Source organism: Trichosurus vulpecula, chromosome 5, assembly GCF_011100635.1.
Source record: "Trichosurus vulpecula isolate mTriVul1 chromosome 5, mTriVul1.pri, whole genome shotgun sequence".
Classification (NCBI taxonomy): domain Eukaryota; kingdom Metazoa; phylum Chordata; class Mammalia; order Diprotodontia; family Phalangeridae; genus Trichosurus; species Trichosurus vulpecula.
Window position 1 is genome coordinate 10,074,110 of NC_050577.1, and position 23,959 is coordinate 10,098,068.

Below are 23,959 nucleotides of genomic sequence, written 5' to 3' on the forward strand. Positions count from 1 at the left end.
TGTAATGCATACTTCATTTTCCTTTGTGAGTTCCTCCTCCCACTCTTTAGAGAGACACCAGGGACAGTCAGGTGCTCCCCAACCCCTAATCCAAGTATTGGGAAGATGACCTTGCTCCCAATGAGTGCTGAAAATGAAGGAAGGACCAAGAGGATAGCACTAGCAAGTCCAGCTTGGGCCCAGCCACAAACTCCCTCTGCAACATCCCCAAGAGAAGGTCATCCACCCTTTGCTTTAAGCTCTCCAATGATGGGGAACCCTGGCATCCCAAGGCAGGCCATTCCACTTTGGGATAGCTCTAGTAGGTTGGAACGTTTTTTTGTTTGTTTTTGTTTTGTTTTCTGACATCCAGCCTAGACTTGCTTCTCTAAAACTTCTACCCACTACTCTTGGTTCTGTCCCCTTTGAGGCCAAACAGGGCAAATGTAACCCTCTTCCACATGAAAGCGCTTTAAACATTTGAGGACAGGTATGATGGCCTCCTTTGCTTTCTCCTCTCTGGGATAAACACCTTCTAATCCCTTCAATGGATAGTCATTGACCTGCATTTCCATTCTCTCCCCTTCTGGGTCACCCTCCTCTGGACACTCTCTGACTTTCAATGTCAATATGTCACCCAGATCTGAACATAATATAAGCTAATGTGGTCTAACCAGGGCATAGGACAGAGGGACTGCCACCTCCTTATTCCTAGACAGTAAGCCTTAATGGGTTCCTTATGCAGTTCAGTAGGGTGGTAGTAGTGTGGGACTTAAGAGTGAGGAAGACTGGAGGTCAAATCCTCTTCAGACAGAAGCTGTGGGATCTCAGCAAGTCACTTGACCTCTCTGAGCCTCAGTGTCCTCATCTGTAAAATGGAGGTTATAGTAACACATACCTCCGGGGGTCAAAGTGAGGATCACATGCACTGACATAAGGAATGTACCTTGGCTACTTAAAGAGCCATCAACATTCTAGCTATTATTCCTAACGCATCTTTTTTGGCTGCGCCATCATACTCTTGATCCAAATGTGTTCTTTATCCTAATCCTCCACATTTAAAGGTATAATCCTGGTGACACTGATGAGAGCTGAGCTCCTGTCTCCATAGACAAGGTGACTAAGTCTGGCTTAGATTTCAGGCAAGCTGATGATGAGACCCATGTTGCTTCGGCTGGTTGTGTTGTGTTTTTACCATGACCCATATCTAATTTGGCATAGTTCTACGTGCCCCATGTGTCACTGTCAATCTATATCATTTCGTCAGGGTGGGAAGTCCCACACTGCACATCACAAGCCGAGTATGACTTTATCGTTTTACAGGATTGCCCAGGATCAGCCAGATGCCGAGTAGGAAAGGCAGGCTTTGAATCAACATTTGAGTCTCCCAGGTTAGCATGTTCTCTGCTTTGGAGCAGTCCCTCTCTTACCCAGATGTACAATACATGTTATCTGATTAGAGAAGTAACCCTAGCCACATTTCAAACTAGAAATCAGTCTTTCAAAAATGACACCTTCAACTCTCAAAAAAAAGAGATTTATTTAAAAAAATAATCATGGCTTACTGTTGTGGAATGCTCTTTCTTTTTTTTTTAACCAATGCATTTAATACCACGTACAAAATAGTGTTGCTGTAGCAACATTAAGCCATAATCCTAATTCTGTACATAGACCGTGTTTCCGAGTTTCTCAACAAGAATCTGCCTAATCTCTTCAATACTCCAAATTTAAGGCTGAAGGCAGAGAGAACAGAAGTTCTTTTCTTTACAGTTCAGTCTTTAGTAACTTCAGGGCTTTCTTCATATTGTCAAGCACTAAAGAGAAAAAGATGAAAGCATAGATGAAGTAGGTAAGCAGTCATGGTACTTCACAGCCAAGAAGGAGCTGCAGGTGTGTTTGGAAAAATAAGGAAATTTCGCTGGCTACAGTGTCAAGCGCTGGACTCATGGGGACAATATGCGATAAAATCAGATAAGGTCTTGCGTCCCCCCCAAATCAGTTTGAATTGGTAGTTGTTCTCTGGGCTCTCTAGAAACAAAATTTAGTTTCAATGGCAGAAACTGTTTTAGGCCAATTTCAAATTTATCTTTCAAATATATCTTTCTAATGTTGACCAAATGGCCAAAATAAGACATAGCAGGATGGGCACTGGACATTATAGAAGGAAAAGGAAATTGTGAATGGGGCTTTAATGAATGTTCCATCATGTCCCTCACCTAAGGACAGTCCCCATTGCCTTTACTCTGCAGCCAGTCCAGAAGATATCCCAGTAGTCTGCCTTGGTGCCCCCCAAGTGCTCATTGACATAACCTTTCCCACTGGCCATGAAAATAAGCCTGGATTTCATTGGGAACAAAGTGGACTCATTGCTCACTGTGCTTGGACACTGAGATTTTCTCAGTGGAGCATTCAGCTTTGTGTCAGTTCATATAAAAACATACAAAATAGGATTAGACAATGTTTTCCCTCAATTTCTAGGTGGGTGGTACATTGGCATTGGAATGGCTCCCCAGGATCATGTGATGCCATAATGCTTCATTTTACATAAATGTAAAGAGACAGAGAAAGTTTTGCACTTATCAGAAAACAGCAGAAAAACCAGAAATGTTGTTGGAAGATAAAAGCTCTTAAGAGGGAGACTGGAGAAGAACGGTCTTGCCTTCTTTGATTATCATTTGTTCTTCTTGAAACCATTTACATGTCACTTGGGGGAAAATCTTGGGACCCAGTAGGATTGCTTCACCTTAGCCTTCACATAGTTCCTATGTTTGTTTGTTTTTAATTTTTGAGGTAGAGGCTCCAAAATATCTTTTAGAGAAAACTCAAGTGACCTATCAGAAGTGAAATAGGCACAATGAATTTTCTGAATCTAAGTCAAATAGTTCTCTGGAGTCATGTCCTTCAAATTAGCACCAAATAGAGGTAGTTAAAACAATAAATCTAAGACAGTCTGGCTGGCTTTGGTTGACTTCTAGGCCAGGTGTGGTGACTCATAGCCTTAGCGGATAAACATTAAAAACAAACAAAAACTTAGCCTCTCCATATCACTAAAAGTATCTTGGAAACATGTGAATGAAGATTCACAGAATGCTAAGAGAGTTGAAAGAATATCCATTTCTGTCATCCCATAGTGCTTTCTAGTTTCCCGTGCCCCACCCCTTTGCTATATCTCCCTCTGTTCCTTCCCTTCCCCTGGGTGATAGATACATACACAGTGGAGTATCAGCAGGTTCATAAGCGTAGAGTCGGTTAGAATATCGGCCAGTAATATCTGCTCTAACTGTCAAGGATGGGTCTGCAGAGGAAAACAAAAACCCCACTCAGTTTCCAAGTAGCCCCTATTAGGGAAAGAAACCTAAATAACCATTTCCTCTGAAAAGGAACATGACTGGGTGGGTCATCCTGAATTAAACAGTGACTTTATCCAGCCTAGCCTTCTTCCTCTGGAAGGCAGGAACCAGGACAAGTTAAGAAGAGTTAACTGGGCAGGGAATTATGTTATGAAGTCATGAGACACACTTAATTAGCATACTGAGTTCTCTAGATTTTACTGAGAGTTGTGTCTAGTTATGTCTCAAACAGCTGCCTTCAGCTCAAGGCTCATTTTCGTTAGTGAGAAACAAGGAAAGAGGAGGAATTCAGAAGGATGAGCATCATCATATTCCTGGGTCATGTCATTCCTGACCATCTCAGTTATATTGTGCTTCAGCAAGGATGCCATGCTCAGAAGTGACAAATGGGACCCGGTACCTACCCACAAACATGATCCGAGGGACGTACTGGCCATCAGGGGACAGGTGCTTGTCAGTGGTTTCATACTGCAATTTAAAAAGAACAATTAGCATTCTAGGTCATGTTCCCCCATTTAATAAAGAGTCTCAAACATCGCCAGGTGCCTATTAGGTGGTTAATTACTTAGTAGGGGTTATGGCCTCTAGAAAATAAAGCATGGAGAAAAAGACTAGAGCCAATGTGTTACTTGTATACAACTCAGGTGGCTATAATGTGCTCTAGTGTGCAGGACAATCAAGTCTCCTACGAGAGAGAGAGAGAGCGAGAGCGAGAGAGAGAGAGAGAGAGAGAGAGAGAGAGAGAGAGAGAGAGAGGAAGAGAGAGAGGGAGGGAGAGAGAGAGGAAGGGGGGTAGAGGTAGAAAAAAGGGTAGAGAGAGAGAGAGAGAGAGAGAGAGAGAGAGAGAGAGAGAGAGAGAGAGAGAGAGAGGAAACTCTGGGTTCAAATTCTGCAATTACTTCCTACTGTTGAGTTTGAGCAAGATATTTCATCTCTCTGGTCCTCTAAAGTGATGGGATTGGACCAGATTACCTCTAAGGTCTAGAACCTTTCAGTTCTAGATTTCTGATCCTCTGCTTTCTTTCCCTTCCTTCCTTCCTTCCTTCCTTCCTTCCTTCCTTCCTTCCTTCCTTCCTAGAGGTTACTTATGAATTATCATGGATTTAATAAATAAAAAAGTTTATTTTCAATGACTTTAAAACTAGAATATACCTGGGAAAGGTAACAGATAGGGAAGGTAATAGGAATTACATTATGTGAGGGATAGTCTTATATTCAGAGCAAGCACCTCAAACAGGCTTAGAGCAAAATTGAGTTCAAGTGAGGCATGGGGAGAGATGTGAAATCTTTGTCATAAGTGTCCTTAAGGGACAGGGAGAGAGACTCCACAATGAGAGGGGAGAGAGGAGGGCAGGGTTGTTCTGGGCTGGGGAGGAGTTCACAGTTCACTAAGCATCATTTCCTTTGTTGTTTCAGTATCATGGTCATAATACAATGTTTGATATGGGTGGATAGTTTCTAGGTAACCTAGTAAAGATTGCTAATATAACAGGTGGTGCCATGGAAAACATGGTATTTAACATCTGAGGACATGTGTTCAAATTACACACACTTCTGTACACACAGAGATATGTAAATATATGTGCAGATAAATACCTAAGTATACTATATGCCCAAGCTGTCCCCAAAATCTTAGAGCCATTTTAAATTTGAATAACTTCAGATGTCTAAATACTACAGATTCACAAAATTGTCATGTGAGAGTTTAATTATTTACATTTCTTTTTCACTTGGGTTTATGAATTTTTAATATTAAAATGCTCATGTTAATAAGGTAGGGTGCCCTTCCAGTATGTATGGTGGATGAGCCAGTTTCTGGGTGACACCTTCTCAAACTGGTGGATCAGTAGAGGAATTCCCCTTGTGTGGCCGCCTCAGTTGCCTGATCTACCTCCATTAGACTCTTTCTTGTGAGGTGCATGTCCAAAGTGTTATGGTTACATCAAAACCTTTGGATGATCTTGTATGCCCAGAATCTCCCTTCGGTTTCTGAGAAACCGCTGAGTTGAAGAATTCAAAAATTGACTGGTATGGTGTTTGGCACTAGACAGTGGCTAAGTTGGATTTTAATGACATCAGTGTTTTCAATGAAATAAGGAACCCTTCCAGCACACGCACACACACAGAGTCCTTGTTGGACCTGCCCATTCGAGGTGCCCAAAAGCCATTCAGTGAAATCAAAGATGGACTGGAAAAATTTGACAAATGAAAGATCTTCATGACCATCAAAAACAAAATTGAGGAAGTTTAACTTACAATTAGGTTGAGAAGAACAAATTTGTCCGCCAGTTTCTGGATCTCATTATTTTCTGCAAACACTTTCTTCAAAGCTGCAACAAAAGGATTGATTTTTAAGTGTCCAGAACCAGAGCTACCTGTCTCCACCCCAACCCCCACAAAGTGTGTATGCTTATGAGCAGCAGCAACCAAAGAACTAATGAAAACATTGCAGAATTGTTCCTTTCGGGCTTTTGAGGTGGCCCGATATTAAGGCCAAATGAACCTCTTCCTTCATCACTGTGGGAGCCATTGTTCTCTGCCTTGTGTTAAGCTGACCACTTAACTGTCTCTACATATTCCAGCTAAAGCAATACCACAGCACAGACTACACTTGCTATGGCTCATACTCCAGTGGTTTCCAGAAACACATAGAAGGAAGCTTTGAAGTCACTTATAATTATTTTATAACAACGGCAGTTCCTCTCCCCCCTCCCCCCCCCCGCCTCGTTCTATTGGCTGTACCTTGGCTGTGTGGGCATTCTTCCAAGTGGTGAATGATCATCAAGGGCTTGTTGCTGGAAGAGAGGGAGGGAGGGAGAGAGGGGAGAGAGAGAGAGATAGATAGATGAACAGAGAGAGGGAGAGAGAGAGGGGAAATACAGACACAGACAGAGACAGACAAAGAGAAGAAAGTGAGGGAGAGAGACAGAGACAAAAAAGACAGAGAAAAAGATAGATTGGAGAAGGAAGGGAGAGAAAGAGGAGAGAGATGGGAGAGAGAAGAGAGGGAGCAGGAAAAAGGGATAGTTAGTTGCTATTCATTTTCCACAAATTTTTAGCCTATAATTTCCTCCATCAATGGAGATTGTTTCATGTAGAGATCAAATGACACTAGATGGCGCCAGTGAGACCTTTTAAAGAAAAAGCATCCATGCAGCCTTAAGCGCCTGGATATACCACTTTGCACAAGCCGTCCCCTCTCCCCTTCCTTTCCTCCACTTGGAACCTTTAGAGCTCAGCCCAGCTGCCGCCTCCTCCAATAGTGTTACTCCTCCCAGGTGTCTCCTCTCCCTGAAATGACTTTGTGTTGATGTTGCATAGACTGTATTTGCTTATCTGTGCACACACTTTTTCCCTCAGTAGAACGTAAGCTCTCGGAGGGCAAGGACTATTTTTATTTTGGTTTTTGTATCCCCGCTACACGGCAGGGGATTAATAAATGCTTCTTGTTTACCTGGTCTTTGATTTGTACAAGGCTTCTTCGTATGTCTGTGTCCAGAAAAGGTTATCACCCCAGCCTGGAGGGAAATCGATAGATAGTTACCAGACTGATATCATTTCAGACTCAAAGTCATTGAGCAGGGTGGCAAAGCTCCAAGGCATATTTGGGCATGCCATAATCAAGAAGGGTTTTAATTGAAAACTCAGGCTCAGAACACCAAGCCCAGGAGGACCATATAACAGATTAAGCTACAGGGAATATTGACTGCAAGGTCAGACCGATTTGCACCCTTCAGGGCAGCAGTGACAATGGATGGTGCCCTGAGAACAAGCAGTTCCTACCTCTGGAGAGGGTCTGGGGCAGCTTGGGCCGGCTCTCCTCTTTCTTTGCTCCAGGTTTGGGCGTAATCTCTTTGGCTAGTGTGTGAGAGATGGCCACCAGGAGTAGGAACATGGACACTGCAATCTTCTCCATGGCAAATGCTGAGGACGAGGAGGAAGTAAAAAGGTGACTGAGTTTCAAAATGTCAGATTAAGACCCAAGGAGTTGCAGAAAGTGGGCTTTCCTTCTCTGGTCTGCTCTGCTGAGGAAATGGGATTTCACTTTGCTCGTGATCTTAGGCACCATGGTCTCCGACCACGGGTGTCTTAACAGGACACTTAGAGTTTGCTTTCAATGATATCTTTACAAGATGCCAGTGATTCTGCTCCATGGTAATGAGCTGGAGCCTCCACCCTCCTCTTCCATTTTGCTGCCGTGTGACCATAGACAGGCCACGTCATCTTTCTGAGCCTCAGTTTCCTCATCTGTAACACAGGGATGATAATTCCCCAACTAGCTACCTCCCTGGTTGTTAGGAGGAAAGTGCTTCCCACAATTCCATTAAAGCATCTATCAGCATGAGTCATGATCACCATTACTCAGATAATCACTGCCACCATCTCCATCATCTCACCACCATCCTCGGAAGCACCTCTTCCTCATTATCGTCAATATCACCGCTATCATCAGCATCGTCCTCATCCTACTGCCATGGTCATTAGCGTCCCCGCCATCTCCCTTGTTGCCGTTGTCCTCCCTTTCACCACCACAAAAATCCCCGCCAGGATCATCAGAAGCATCCCCCTTTTCCTCCTCTCCGTCCTTCTCTTCTTCCTCCTCATTGCCATCATTATCATTGGCACCATCAAACTCATCATAACCACCCACCATCATCATCAGAAGGATCTTCCTCCTCCTCCTCATAACCCCAACCTGTAATCATTGTCACTAATGTCCCCAGGGTTATCCCGGTCATCACCCCATCTTTCTCACAATCTTCTTCACTTTCTTTTTTAATTCTTTGCTTTCAGTGAAAGCCTCCACTGGGGCGAAATGGAGGAGCTTTATCCAAAAGGAAAGCATCAGTGCCAGGGATGGCAAGGAGACAGATGTCTCATTTAGAGACGGCCAACCGTGTTACTTCCATCTTATTCAACTCAGACACATGTTGTTTTGGGAGGGGGGAAGGCAGGGCAATTGGGGTTAAGTGACTTGCCCAAGGCCACATAGCTGGTAAGTGTGTCGTGTGTCTGAGGCTGGATTTGAACTCAGGTCCTCCTGCCTCCAGGGCCAGTGCTCTACTCAGTGTGCCATCTAGCTGCCCCAACAGGTTGTTTTTAAATCGCCAAATATGTACAAAACACACCAGGCTCTGGGCCTACAGAAGCACCCCAAAACCATTCCTAATCCCAAGGAGCTTATTTTTTATGAAAGGGGTAGAACATGTACATACACAAATAGGCAGAGTACAAAAACAGTTGGGGGATGGAGAAAGAGAGACAGAGAGAAAGAGAGACAGAGAGAGACAGAGACATAGAGAGACACAGAGACAGAGGCAGGGAGACAGAGAGACAAAGGCAGGGAGAGAGAGGGAGAAAGAGAGAGAGAGACAGACAGAAAGACAGACAGAGAGACAGACACACAGAGAGAGAGACAGACAGACAGACAGACAGACAGCAAGACAGAGTAAGAGAGAGAGAGAGAGACAGACAGACAGAGAGACACAGAGAGAGACAGAGACATAGAGAGAGACAGAGGCAGGGAGACAGAGAGAGACAAAGGCAGGAAAAGACAGAGACAGAGAGAGAGAGACAGAGGGAGAGAGAGAGACAGAGACAGAGAGACAGACAGAAAGACAGACAGAGAGACAGACACACAGAGAGAGACATAGAGAGACACAAAGGCAGAGAGAGAGACAGAGGCAGGGAGACAGAGAGAGAGACAAAGGTAGGGAGGGAGAGAGATAGAAGGAGAGAGAGACAGAGAGAGAGAGAGACAGACAGAGAGAGAGAGAGACAGGGACAGAGAGAGAGACAGGGACAGAGAGAGAGAGAGAGAGACAGAGAGAGAGACAGGGACAGAGAGAGAGACAGAGAGAGAGGAGAACATAACAAGGGGAGGCTTCCCAAAGGAGGTAGCCCTTGAGTTGACCATCACAAAGCCTGTTTCTACTCTACATGGAGATGATTCTACCCAAGGTATTTTCTGATTCTGAAATGCTGAGACTCCCTGTGTGTCCATGTGCCTCACAGGCCCAGCATTAGTCCAGGTTTCTTAACATTAATCTAGAACATTTCAAACCTTGCTCCTAGGAAATGCTGGGCTCCTTACTCTAGAACATCAGAGACAGCTGAATGGTAAGGGAAGGTGGATAAGTGAGTTGGTGAAGGATCAGGGACAAGTTGGGTAGATGCCTTTTTCTGGGAGCTTCAGAGATCTGATCAAGCATTGATCTCATAGCGCCCCCTCAATGGCCCTTTAAAGTTTACTCAATAAACCCTGTGAGGTAGGTACTGTGGTGATCATTATCCCCACTTTACAGTTAAGAAAACTGATCCCCTGGGTCTAAGTGACTTGTCCAAGGTCACATAGCTGGTGCAGACCTCAGATGGAACTCCAACTAGGGCCCCGAGCCCAAGTCCAGCCCTTGTCTCTGAAGAACATAGTACGTTTCCCACGTGAAGCTTGTAATTCTCAGGTGGATATAATTTTGAACTTGATCAAGTGCATAGAGAATTAATTTCACTGCCAAAAGATGGCAGATGGCAGAGCTTGTGAGAGCCATTATTTGGAACATGAATCTCGGTGCGACACCAGCTGACAGAATTATGTCGGTTTCTGATTTCAGATAATCACATACAGTTCTTAAATTAACCATTGTTTTCTTTCCTGAAAATGTAGGATTTGTTTCAACACCGTTTCATTTCCAGATATATCACTACCCTTCCCCCCTCCTTAAAGTGCCACCTTTTACAGCAAAGGATAGAAAAGAGGGAGGGAATCAAACAAAAGCAAAGTTGGGAACCGCGTCGACTGCCTCTGTGTCTCTGGGATGCACGCCGTGGACACACCCGTGGTCTCCAACCCTTGCCACGACGGGAGAGATCCATTTTCTCCTCCTCTCCTCTCCAGTGGCAGTGGTTTTCAGTTCCCAGCACCACAGGATGCTTGTTCACTTACACGGAAAAGAGAAAGACAGGAAAGGAAAGCCGTGTTCTCCAATTCCTGAACTGACAGAGATGCTCCGAGATCTCTTTCCCTTCACCTCACCAAGATGCTCACGCCTCTGAGTTCCATTTACTTTCTGGAGGCCGTGAGGTGGTGAAGTCGCTGGAGCACTGGGCCTGGAGGAAGACCTGAGTTCACATTTGGCCTCAGACACTTACTGGCTGGGTGACCTCGGGCAAATTACTGAATTGCTTTTTGCCTCAGTTTCTTCAGCTGCTAAGTAGGCCTAATAATAGCACCCCCCTCCCAGGGTTGTTGGGAGGATCAGAGGATAATATTGATAAAATGCTCCGCACGGTGTTTGGCGCATAGTAGGCTCAGCACAGTGTTTGGCACATAGTAGGCTCTCAGTAAATGCTTACTCCCTCTCCCTCACCCTTTCTGGAAGCTTCACTCAGAGAAGGATGATGGATAAGCATTTATGAAGCACCTGCTGAGTACTGGCACTGTGCCGGGGGATAGTGAGGCTGCTGTGGTTCAGTCATTCTTCAGTCACGTCTGACTCTTCAGGACCTCATCTGGGGTGTTTTTGGGCAGAGATACCAGAGCAGTTTGCCATTTCCTACTCTAGCTCATTTTACAGATGAGAAAACTGAGACAGAGTGAAGTGACATATCCAGGGTCACACAGCTAGTGAGTGTCTGAGACCAGATTTGAATTCAGGAAGATGAGTCTGCCTGACTCCAGGCCTGGAACTCTGTCCTTTGCGCCACCCTTCGTGCCCCTGGTGAGGGTGATACAAAGACCAAAAAGGAAAGTTTCAGATCTAACTGAATTCTCTGGGGACACTTCCCCTTCGGAAGACACTTTCTGAGCTCTACAACGTAGGTCCCATAAAGTCCAAAAGAACTTTGCTTGGCAAACTTCCTGCAAAGGAATTTTTATGATTGGTTGCCACCTTCTGGAAGTATTGCTGTGCTGGGTGCATTCACCTGTTGCTATGTACTCATGCACACGCCCGGCATAGGGATGAAGACTCCTTAAGAGCCAGCAGGACGCCATTGTCCTATCCTCTTGGGAGGGGTCCTAGCAAGCATTTCTGCTGAGACTTTGGGTCACTCCGGGCCCTTTATCTGCTTCACCTCATCCAACTTCAGCTGTGCCAGAGCCTGCCAAAATACCCGGTGTCCCTATCACAGCAGAGAAAGTGAGCGCTGAGAATGTCTATTGGCAATATACACGTAATAAGCACATCTCCTAAACTGGGCACAAGCCACCCTTGAGCTTGACCAGAGCAGAAGCCAAATTGTCTTTCTTTATCAGCATTGCCTTAGTAGTCAAATAAATACACTTTGAAAAGCAAAGGATGAATGAGAGGGAAATTCTGGCAATTAGCCCTTTCACACATCGAAAATATCCTGGGGTCAGATTCCTCCGGAGAACTAAGGATGTTTTGATTCAGTCAGCTGAAAGTGACCGATAGTATCCTTCTTGTGCCTGGAGATGGTAGCCCCAAGCAACCCCTCTCCTGCTCAGAAGGGTCCTAGTCGTTTCCGTGGCCCCAGTAGCACAGTCCAAGTCCCGTGGTCCTGTACACAGCTTGGGTCTGTGGTGCCTGTTTACCGCCTCCCACTTCTCCCAAGAATCTCCCTTCCTGCCAGGTGCACATCTCTCTCTATGGGAAAGCAAGGCTAGGAAGCTTACCTGCTGCCCCTCCCACTTGCACTTGCCGGAAGAGCCAGGAGCTGGTTCCAAAGTTCTGAGTGTAGGTGTTCTGAGAGCCTCTATTTATGTACCTGAGCACACCCAATCCCACCCACCAGCCTGGCATTTACATAATGCTAACTGGGAAACCAACTGCTCTTTGCCCCCAAAGATCAAACTTTCCTAGGCTAACAGACTCTCCCCCATTTAATAACCCATGAAAAAAACAACTGTTTGGCTTATGCACACTTAAAAATCTCCATGCAGGGGCATTTTACAGGGGTTCTGAGGACCTGGGCAAATGGCCAAGTCCAGGTAAGCTTAAATCAAGACGATGGATTTGCCTGAAGGCTGATTTGTCTCGATGTGATTGGACAGACTTTGGGGGTTGGAGGCCACTGCTGGGGTGTGTGGCTTTTTTTCTCCCCTTTTGACAGATTTCTTTTGTTGAATTAAAAAAAAAAGGCCCAAGTGATTCAGAGGTTCTTGCTATGCTGATGTAGCCTTAGTTAACCAATCCTGTACAAATAAACCTTTTCCCATCCCAGACCTTTTCTCTGGCAGCTGAAACATGGGATCCAGAAACTGGACACTGGAAACCCTGAGCCAGAGGCTGACCTCAGGAGGTGCTGCTGTCACTGCGGAATTTCTTTTAGAGTCACTTATTTCATGTTCACAAGCTGGTCAATTCGCCCTTCACAAAGTCCTTTGCACCAAGTTTTGGCGCCCCCCTTCTCTGAGCTTATACAGCCCCTGCCTTGCTTTTGGCACGTCTCCAGTCCCTCCTCATCTGGACTGGATTGTATTCATTTGTTGTTGTTCAGTTGTTTCAGACCCTTCATGACCCCATTTGGGTTGTTTTTTTTTTTTTTTTTGGCAGAGATACTGGAGTGGTTTGTCATTTCCTTCTCCAGCCCATTTTACAGGTAAAGAAACTGAGGCAAGCAGGGCTAAGTGACTTGCGCAAGGTCACAGCTAGGAAGTGTCTGAGGCCAGATTTGGATCCAGGAAGGCTCTCGGATTATGCTCCTTCCTTTATCCTCCACTCTACTTAAATTGGCTGTTAGTGATTCATTGCATGGAACATTGCATATCCCAACTGTGGGGCTTTGCACAGGTGGTTCTCCCTGCTTACGGTGTTTGCCTTCCTCACCTCTGCCTCTTTTAACTTCTCACTCCCTTCAATGCACAATCCAGGTGCAGCTTCCCGTGTGGGACCCTCCCTGAGCTCCCCGGGTGTTAGCTCTCTCTAGCCTCTTGAAATGGAGGTGTTATTCTGCAGATAATCTGTATTCAGACATCTGTGCGTCAGGTATTATCAGAGGTGCTGGGTAGCTCGGTAGATAGAGCACTGGCCCTGGAGTCAGGAGGTATGGGTTTCAAATCTGGCCTCGGGCCTGTTTGTGATATGTGTGACCCCAGGCAAACTGCTTCCCTTGTTTGCCTCAGTCTTCTCGTTTGTAAAATAGGTATAATTATAGCCCTCACCTCCCAGGGTTATTGTAAAATGCTTTATAAAAGATGTTATCACTCTCAGGGACATGTAAGAATAGGGAGGCATTTTTTAAACTTTAATTATTGATATCATCAATTATGCTAATAGCTTTCTCTATATTAAATCATCCCTGCTTTCCTGGTATGAATCCCGCTTGGTCATAATGTAGAGTCTCTGTACTATATTGTTGCAATCTTTTACCTAATATTTTATTTAGGATTTTTGCATCCATGTTCATTAAAGAAATTGCTCCATAGTTTTCTTTCTCTGTTTCGACTCTTCCTGGTTTAGGTATCAGTGTCATATTTGTTTCATCAAAGGAGCTTGGTAGGAGCCCTTCTTTGCCTATTATTCCAAGTAATTTATTTAATATTGGAATTAGTTGATCTTCAAATATTTGATAGAATTTACTGGTAAATCTATCTGGTCCTGGTGCCTTTTTCTTAGGAAGCTCATTTATGGCCTGTTCAATTTCTTTTTCTAAAATAGGTCTATTTAGATCTTCTATTTCCTCTTCTTCGATCTAGGCAATTTGTATTTTTGTAAATATTCTTCCACTTCACTTAAATTGGTAAATTTATTGGCATATAATTGGGTAAAATAGCTTCTTATAATTGCTCTAATTTCATCTTAATTAGTGGCATATTTACCCTTTTCATTTTTAATGCTAGTGATTTGGTTTTCTTCCCTCTTTTTTAATTAAATTAGTCCATAGTTTGTCTATTCATTGTGTTTTTCATAATCCTGTCTTTCCTTATGAATTTGATTTTTTAGACTTAATTTTATTAATCTCACAAAGGAAGTATCTGGGGCTGAATGTGAACTCAGGTCTTCCTGCCTCCGGGCCCCCAGCTCTATGCACTATGGTGTCACCTAACTGCTCTTCCACACCTGTCAGAGAGGAGCAGCCAGAGAAGCAAAGCATAGTCCGGGAAGTTTCAGAGACTGAGAAGAGAACAATAGAACCATCCAAGGATGGGACCTTCCAGAGGTAATGGTCCCATTGATTTGGTTCAAATTTATCAGCTCTCTGGGTGGAAAATGGAAAGGAGTAGCTTTGGGAGTCTAGTTGGGAGGAATAGAAGGGCAGGGGGTGCTGGGTTAGAAGATGGTAAAGGAAGCCTTTTGTGGTTCCCATAGTATACTTTTGAGTCAGTTTAACAAGCATTTATTCAGCACTTGTTGTATACATAGTATTGTGCTAAGTGGTAGTGATACAAATACAAGCAAAAAGAGAGTCCCTGCCCTCCAAGGGCTTGCATTCTCATGGGGGATGGCAGCACGTTAAAGAGAACTCAAAAGCATGATGGGGCATGAGGAGGTGTCCAAGTGGATGGGGTGTGGAGAGCTCGTAAAGAATGGATGGCCTTCACCTAACCTCAAAATGGAGGCTCTGGAAGGTTCTCACCTCTGGGAGAGGCTCCCTTCTCCCTAGAGCCCTTCTTCCAAGCTGACATTAAACCATGAATGCCTATGTTTTGGGACAGACCATTCAACCAATTCTGAGTCATGCCAGTCACATAGGATGGACACTTAGAACATATCCCATGTCCTCCTTAGGAAGAAGGGAGAAGCTTTCAGTCTGATGCTGCGCTGGAACTGAGGCAAGCTCTGCCCATGACCTGCCAGTCTAGAGACTCTGTCAAGAAAGAGAGTATGTGACTCATCCCTATTGGTTTGTTTTAGTTTTATTGGTGCCTTTTGTATTTATACCATTTCCTCCCACCCCATGATGCCCCCAACCACCGAAACCTTCCTTGTGGTCAAAGAAAGCCATTTAAGTCAAAACAGTGCCAGTTACCATGTGTACCCCATGTAACACCCCAGCACCCCTGTGCGTTTCTTACTAGGTGGAGGCAGGTGCGTCTCCATCAGTTCTCTCTGCCTGACAATGTTCAATACAATTCATTAGAATGGGAGTATTTTTAGGGTTGTCCTTTGTATAGTGACCAGTGTATAAGATGATTAATAAATAAGTGTTGAATGAATGGATGAATTGTGATCTGAAGCAGTGACAGAAATACTCACACTGGGAGTTGTCTGCATTTAGAAAATCACAGCTTCATAAATTTTGACATTCTTGGCACCTCAGTCCAATCTTCCTATTTTACAGAGTAGGAGACCAAGGTCCATTAAGGTTAACTTTTTCCCTGAGTCCCATCACTCATAAGTGTCTTGGGTGTGATTTGAACCCTGGTCTTCCTAACTGGGCTTAGAGCAAGAAGGCACCTCAGAGGACCTTGGATCCAGCACATCATATACAAAGTGACTGTGAGAACATTGTCATTCCTTTAGGGGTGAGCAGCCATCAGGAAGGCACTTCTAGTTTGGTTCAATTCTAAACGCACACCCTTGGGAGAAGGCTTTCAACTTCCCAGTGGAGTGGGCTACCATGGGCCAGGCTTACATTTCATTTTCCAAAGAAGCGACTCAATGTTAATGAATGTTATTTAGCTGACTGGACTATCGGGAATTGTCTAAAGACACATGTCCTAAGAAAGGAGCCGGAGTCCAACTCGGGAGGTCATATTGGTAAGAGACAGGGAGCAAGAGGACTCCCTTGGGTGGAGACCTTGGACCAGCTGTCAGAAGCCATCATCCTTCTTCCAGTGGAGATCGAGACTTTTCTGGCTTAGTTCTACTTTGCACAGTAACTTTATATCCACAGAAAATTTGTGTTCGATTTTTCAGAGATGAAAGTGACCTCCCAAAGGTCATCTGGTCTAAGCTCTGCCTGAACAAGAATCACTGGCCACTGAGATTCCCCAGGTGCATGACCTGAAGCATGCTACTACACGTGGGGCCAGAAGCTTAACGGCAGAAGGCAACTTTTAGTGCCCTCCATCCACCTTCTTTTCTCTCCCTTTTTGGGGGTGGAAATCATTTTTAAAGTTGGAGACATCTCTCCCTAGCAATTTTTTGGAGCAACAAGGGTCTCTTCTGGGATTCTTTCTTCCTTGTTTCCAATCAACAATCAAAGGCAAGTGTGGGAAGTAAGGAAAGCTGTGCCTTTGTGACTGTCTAAGCCCTTGATGCTCTGGGGCTCCCACCTTTAAAAAAAGAGCAGCATAAGCCAAATACATCAGGCTTCATTTTACAAGTGAGGAAACTGAGGCCCACTGCATTAACTGCCACAGGATTTTAGATCTAGAGGTGGGAGGGACCTCAGAAACCCTCTAAGCCAACCCATTCATTCTATAGATGAAGAAACCGAGATACAGAGAGGCCAAGAGTCCAAGGCCACCCAGGGAGTGAATGCTAGAGAAGGGATTTTAAGTCTGTTTGTCAGTCTTTCCACTTAACTCCCTACTGTCTAAAATCAAACCCCCCCAGCTTAACAACCAAATTTTCATAAATGCTTAGATTTTACTTTGCGAAAAATTTAAAAATTCTGAATTAATATACATAAAACAGTATATATGGATATTTTGTGTATATATGTACATATGTCTTTATGTGTGTATATATATATATATATATCTATACATTTACATACATACACACATACATGGTATCCATTGGCAACCTTAGGATTCATCATTCATAAAAATCCCAGAGTGAAAAGTTACCCCCTGTTCAGCTCGATGAGTTTTCCTTCACTTCTATTTTTGGGGTGAGGGGAGGCTCTTTTTCTGGTGAATCTCCTGCTTTCTCTAAATGGGCATTCTCACCTCCTTGAATGAAAGCTTTTGAATGAAAGCCTAGGCTGGGGGCCAGACAGGAGGTGCTGTATGATTAAAGTAAGAGAAGAAAGCCCCACCTTAATAGGACAAATGATTTTTAATTTGATCTTCATTAACTATAGAGTAAAAACAAACCTGCCACATAAGAGAATGTTTCTAATAATGCATCTTTTTATTACTCTTAATATCAACAAATCCTCCCTTTAAGCAGAGAATAGGTAGCAAAGTCCCACCAGCAAAACACTCTCAGAGTCAGATCGGAAATTAGAAACTACCTCAGTGGCCACGAAGCCCAACCTGTGCCCCAAAAGAATCTCCACTCTGATTGTGTCTTTGCTAGGGGTATGATTGCAAAGACAGCCTGAAATGGGACCCACACTCAGAGGGCTTACGGTCTACCAGTTCACTTAGCCCACATCTCTCCATATTCTCTGTACAAACAGAATGGAAGACTTCATCAAGCAGTATAGGACCCATTCTGCATCCCCCACCCCTCTTCTGAGAGGAGGGAAGTATTCCAGCTATCTTTAATAAAAGCCAGTGAAGATGGGATGCCAGGCTTAACTGGAGTCAGAAAGTCCTAGGTTCAAATCTACCTTGCCCTTACTAAACCATGGACCAGATCCTTAATTGCTCTGTGCTTCAGTCTCCTCTCCAAGACTCACATACACTGCTATAGAAACGTTCTGATTTGTCTTGTAAGAGTGTGGGCATATGGGGTTCCTGTCCTAGAGAATTTACAGATCCTTGACATGTTGTCATATTAATAAACAGTTAGTCAATAAACATTTACTAAGTGCCTACTGTGCATCACTGTTACATTAACATAAAAGTCAGCCTGGCTGGCAAGGATGGTTTGTTTTTACCTATTTCCAGTGCCTAGCCCAATGCAGGGTAAGTACTTACTTGACTTCTTGGCTAAAATCCTGCCTTCTAAAAAAACTGAAAACAAAAACAAAAAACAAAAGCAAACACTCTTCCCCTTAACTTGATGCTGAAATCTCCCCTGTGTTATTTTCATCCCATTCAGCCTGCATTCATCTTATTGGTATAGAGTCGTTCGCGTGCTGTCTTCTTAGACTGTGAGTTCCCTTGAAAGAAGGAATTGAGTTTGGCCTTCGCTTGTATTGCCGCATCTTTAGCATGGTGCCAAACAGTAGGTGCTTAATAAATCCTTGTTGGCAAATTGACTGATTTCTTAACAAATGCCTGTTGATATCAACTGAATTGAACTGACCTGAGTGTGGTTGAATTAATGTTGGAAAGGGCAGTTTGGGAGGTTTACCATTTTAAGGGACCGGCCATGACTTTGTGGTTGAGAAATCCAGTGGCAGCTGCTGCTCAGTCTAGCCTTGGTTTTGCTCCTGTTTTCATTCCTCTGACTGAAAGTAGGGGAGAGAAGGCGAGGCGGGGGTGGGAGAGGGCCACCCCCTTCTGGAAAGCTCTCCCCGGTGATTCATTCAGCAATATATCTGTCCCTCCCCTTTTTCAGTTCTAGGTCAGCCCAGAAAGTAAACAGCAGTCATTTCCACCATCACTTCCCTCCCTGTTCCCTTAGAGCTCGTCATCCTTCCGGGGCTGCAGTTTTGCAATGGGCCTCCATGTGGCCCCATGAAGGACTTCAGAAATCTCCCCAAGGAGCCCTGATCCCTAGGAAACTGTTACAGAAGGGTGCCCCGTAGAAGCCGTCATGTTAGAAGGGTTTCTGGATTACAGCTAAACCAGTTTTCTACCCCCCCTCCTCATTCCACCACAGCCAAATAAAAGACTCTCCCAGGGCTGGTAACTCTATCTGCTAACTACTGGGCATATTCCACCCAAAGGAGAGGAGGATGAATTTCTTGGAGTCGGTTGGGCTGGATTCTGGGGATTCGACACCTGGCCCAAGAACTTTCCTGCTAAATAGGAGAAAAGTTCTTCTTCCCCCTCTACCACTCCTCCCCCTAAAAGCATTCCAGCTTTCTTATTTGAATCTGGTTAGATACAGCAAGGTGATGATTAAGTGCTACCTAGCCTTCCTGTGTATATAAGAAAATGGATTTCTTTCTAATCTCACATCTGCACATTGATTCCTTCCTTCTTAATCTTATGCCCTACACAGCTGCCAAATTCATATTTTTAAAACACAGATCTGGCCATGTAACTTTGTGCCCAATGGCTCCTATTGCTAAAGATAAAAACCAAAGTCCTCATTGTGGCATTTTGACCTTTCCACAGTCTGTGTCCCAGCTAGCCTTCTGGTTCACTCCCTTTATTAAATTATCTATGGCAATTGGACTGACTCATTAGAATGTAGGTTCCTTCTCTCTCTCTCTCTCTCTCTCTCTCTCTCTCTCTCTCTCTCTCTCTCCCTCTCTCTCTGTCTGTCTGTCTCTCTCCCCCTCTCTCTCTGTCTGTCTCTCTCTCTTTCTCGCTCTCTCCCTCCATCCTTCCCTCCAACTTTCCCTCCATCCTTCCCTCCCTCCCATCTCTCTCCACACTTCTGACTTACAGAATTCTTAGCTCCTTTCTCCCTTCTTTCCTCTCCCATCTGAGTATTAGTACTGTCTCCCTCATGAAACTACTACCAAATGAAGGGATTATGGCTTTTAGCAGAAATACCCTCATTTTGAATAACTGAAGCCATTGGACTTTGACTTCATAGCAGGCTGCATTAGAGAGGTGCTTGCCTACCACCATATTCTCAGAATGTTATTGGTTGCTCTATTCCCACTTGAAACTGTTCCATGTGCTGCTTATTGTATATAGTGAAGGATGATTGGCTCAGACCATCAGTCTTCTTCCCAATTCCTTCCATCCTCTGTTTCCATCTCACATCCCCTCCGCTGCGAGTGAAAACGTTGACTGATAATCATGGCTGATTGGTCTGTGGGGAAAGTGAGTGAAACATCCTGGAGAGAGAGAACAGAACTAAGGCCTAGCTTGTGCAGCTGAGGCCTCAAGGCAAGCGCTCAGCAAAATTTTGGAAGGGATTTTACATCCCATAAATTGTCCCCTCCCCAACACTCACTCTCTCTCTCACACACACACACTCACATACTCACACACTCACACACACTCACGCACACTCTCACATACACACTCACACACACACACTCACACACACTCACATATACACGCACTCACACACACACACACACACACACATACATACATACGCACCATTAGAAACCTAATCTCTCTCCTGGAGGCAAAATGAAAAGATTTTAACTTTCAGCAGCAGTATCCTCATTTTGAATAATATAAGTCATTGAAATTTCCTGGTCCTTTGTCCCTCCCTCCCTCCCTACCTTTGTTGACTAACAGCACGTCCTGATGTAGGACAAACCAGGCATAGAATATAAATTATTTAATATTTATTCTGGCACAAGAAAGGCAAGAAACAATAAACTTGAATAAAGTCCATAGTGTAGTGTAGCCCTTTTACACACCACACACACACACACACACACACACACACACACACACACTCAGACTGAGCTGGAAGGCACCTTAGAGTTCATCTGGTCCAACCTTCCCCTTTTACAGATGAGGTTAGTGACACCCACTGAATCACATGGCCTCTTTGATATTTCAGTACTTGAAATTGCCACCATTTTGAGTTGAGCTAAAGGCGGAGAATATGACACAACAAAACAGAAGTCCAGTACTGAGAGTGCCTCTGGACCCAACACTGCATGCTTTTTAAGGTCCCTTTCCATTCTCAACCCTCTCACCCCACCTGGGGCCTCATCACTTAGTCTCTCTGGGTCTCATTTTTTCTTTTTGCCTGTAAAATGAAGGAGTTTAGACCTGATCCTTAAGTCTCTCCCATCTATAGATCTTATGTAATCTTGGTAAATATACTTTCCTCTAATTGTTGTACTTTGGACATGACCTTGGAAAACCTGTACCTCTACATGGACCCTCTGGAATGGTTTTATGTAGGCAACCAATCAATGCACAGTTATTGATGGGTTTGGCAGGAGGAGTCCCTGTTCTGTTCCAAGAAGTGCCTGGGGGCCTGTTTCTACCTGCTTAATGCCAGAACACAGGGCTGCAGGTGAAGTCTATGTCCCCTCTCAAGGAGGAAAGAGACAAGAATAGAAAGAGCCATTTGTTTTCATATCAAACACAGATTGCCATCCCTCACGAGACTATAGAAAGGCATTGCCTACACATTATCCAAAATTGTCAAGAGCATGAGAGTAGTAGGTTGTTGACCCACAGTGCTGAAAGGGAGTTGAAAGAGGAAGTGGGATAGGTGCCTGTGCACCTGCCACCCATTCATTGTCTACAACGACCCTTCTCCTTGGCCACTTGGCAGTTCCCTGTTCTATGCCTGCTTAATGCTTTCTCTCTGTTGACTATTTCCAACATATCCTGTCTAAATCACATTTGCATATAGTTGTTCATATGTTGTCTACACCAGCAGACTTCTACTAAGAAGGAACTTTGTTTTGTTTTGTCTTTCTTTGTATCCCTAGAGCCTTGCATGGTGTCTGGCACATAGTAGGAGCTTAATAAATGCTTGTTGACTAACTGCCCTGCCACCTCTCTAAATGATTCAGACAGGAGTCCCCTTCCCCTCAGCCAGCTGCTGGGTTCAATTCTGTGGCTGGAAGCCCATGAAATAAACAGCACAATCCATTCGATTTAGTAATTTCAGTTCGATTCGGTGCGACAAATATTTCTGGGAATGGTCACTAGCCATGAGTTATGGAATTCATTAGTCCCCAAATGAATGACTTTGAAGATCACCCAATGATCCATGGAAAACTATGCTACAGGCTTGAGCAGGCTGTTTCCTGTATGGAATTGCACTGGAGAGAGGAAGTAAAGGATGCCATCAAAGAAAGCTTGAATCCAAAACAGTAGATGAAGCATACATCAGAAGGAAAGGATACCTAATGGATAGCTAGCTGTGCCATTGATATCCATGAGATGGTGAGAAGACATGAGGAAAGTCCCCAGAGTCTTAGGTAGACATCTTGATTTACTAGAAGTCATGAGTAAGGCTCAAAAAAATGGTGGGGGGATGACTGGCACTACTGAATTGGCTGTTCACATCAAGGAGAACACTCAGTTACTATATGCTTGCCAGTATGAGAGACTGAAAGACACTGGGGGTAGTCTAGTTCTTCAATGAAACAGTGCTCTCTTATGTGTGGGATCTCCCTTCAGTGGTGCAAACTATATTCCATCCACATCTCCTCAGTCAGCACCATTTTTGCCCTTTATCCTGAGTTTGTTTCTGAATTTTTCCTTTGTGTATACTATGCAAGATTTCTTCTTCTTCTTCTTCTTCTCCTTCTTCTTCTCCTCCTCCTCCTCCTCCTCCTCCTCCTCCTCCTCCTCCTTCTTCTTCTTCTTCTTCTTCTTCTTCTTCTTCTTCTTCTTCTTCTTCTTCTTCTTCTTCTTCTCTTCTTCTTCTCCTTCTCCTTCTCCTTCTCCTTCTCCTTCTCCTTCCTCCTTCTTCTTCTTTCTTCTTCTTCTTCTTCTTCTTCTTCTTCTTCTTCATCTTCTTCTTCTTCTCCATCTTCTTCTTCTTCTTCTTCTTCTTCTTCTTCTTCTTCTTCTTCTTCTCCATCTTCTTCTTCTTCTTCTTCTTCTTCTTCTTCTTCTTCTTCTTCTTCTTCTTCTTCTTCTTCTTCTTCTTCTTCTTCTTCTTCTTCTTCTTCTCCATCTTCTTCTTTCTTCTTTTTCTCTCCTCCTCCTCTGCCTCCTCCTCTTCCTCCGCCTCCTCCTCATCTTCCTCCTTATCCTCCTTCTTCCATTCAGGAGTTTGTGCTTATTACAATGGTCACTTTGGAATGGAAGTTGGTAACCAATTATCACTGTTTCTTCATCCACAGACATAAATGTTCACAAAACTGTCGCGCGGTCAGTGATTGACATCCTCTAAACCATGGCCAGCCAAGGACTTGCTGCTTGTTTGAGGAATATTCTAAATTTGGAGGAGCTAAGATCTCATTCAAGAGTCATTCTGAAGTAACTTTTCCTAGCCCCGGGGACACCCGTGCCTTTGTCTTATGTATGGGCTTCTTCCGATGTGATTCAGGAGTCAATAACTCTAGCTATTTCTGTTCCTTTATCAGTTCCCTTTCTAGAGGAGCCCTCTGGGAAATGAGACCCTGGCTCAGTGCTCACCTTTGCGTTACTCTGAAGATTTTCCTTTTGGCTAAAAGGAATCAGATTAAAATCTAATTGGGAAATATTTTAAAAATAAATAAAATACAATAAAACATAGAAACAACAACAGCAACACATTTTTGGTAACATTAGCTTCCCTTGTCCTCTTAACTTTTTAACCTTGCCGTGTATGTTATGACTGGGTCAGATCAGTAAGCATCAGTTTCTTGGCCAATCACCGTAAGTCCAATTTGTCAATGACATTACTCCTCAGTTACTTTTGACCTCCAGTTGATGGAAGTCCTCTTCTGTTGATGGAGGACTGGGGTCTGTCACTGTACTTGTAAAACTGGACAGGAATGATCTGCACCTGCTGTTTCCAAGATCCATATTTGGAAGACCGTATTTTCATTTCTAAAAGTGCAATGAAGCATGATTAAAAATATATATAGTTTCTGATTGTTTTGGGAAAAGCCTTGAGCTCTCCATGATGTTATGGCCCTTTTGAAATCCTGCTGTCCCGTTTACCAGGGTGGATTTTATTTACACTTATCAATGCTTTAGCGCCTGGAAAGGGGCAGGCTCTGGTTAATCCTCACCTCAACGATAAGGATGCAAAGGCTCAACGTGAATGAATTTCTCTAGGGCCTGTTTCCTAGTCCCACATGGGAAAGACAGAAACTTGCCAACGTATTAGTCAGTCAGT

At 44.1% G+C, this 23,959-nt stretch overlaps 1 protein-coding gene across 1 annotated transcript; it reads right to left on the reverse strand.

Moving 5' to 3' along the window:
* Window positions 1–1,743: 1,743 nt before the first annotated feature.
* Window positions 1,744–12,002, reverse strand: AGR2 (anterior gradient 2, protein disulphide isomerase family member). Its single transcript, XM_036758427.1, has 8 exons — window positions 11,965–12,002; window positions 7,113–7,253; window positions 6,784–6,847; window positions 6,072–6,124; window positions 5,586–5,659; window positions 3,734–3,797; window positions 3,191–3,274; window positions 1,744–1,793 (listed from the first exon to the last, which is right to left on the reverse strand). The coding sequence occupies exons 2-8, from the start codon at window positions 7,243–7,245 to the stop codon at window positions 1,744–1,746; spliced, it is 522 nt and encodes a 173-aa protein (XP_036614322.1). The 5' UTR covers window positions 7,246–7,253; window positions 11,965–12,002.
* Between the last annotated feature and the right edge of the window lie 11,957 nt (window positions 12,003–23,959).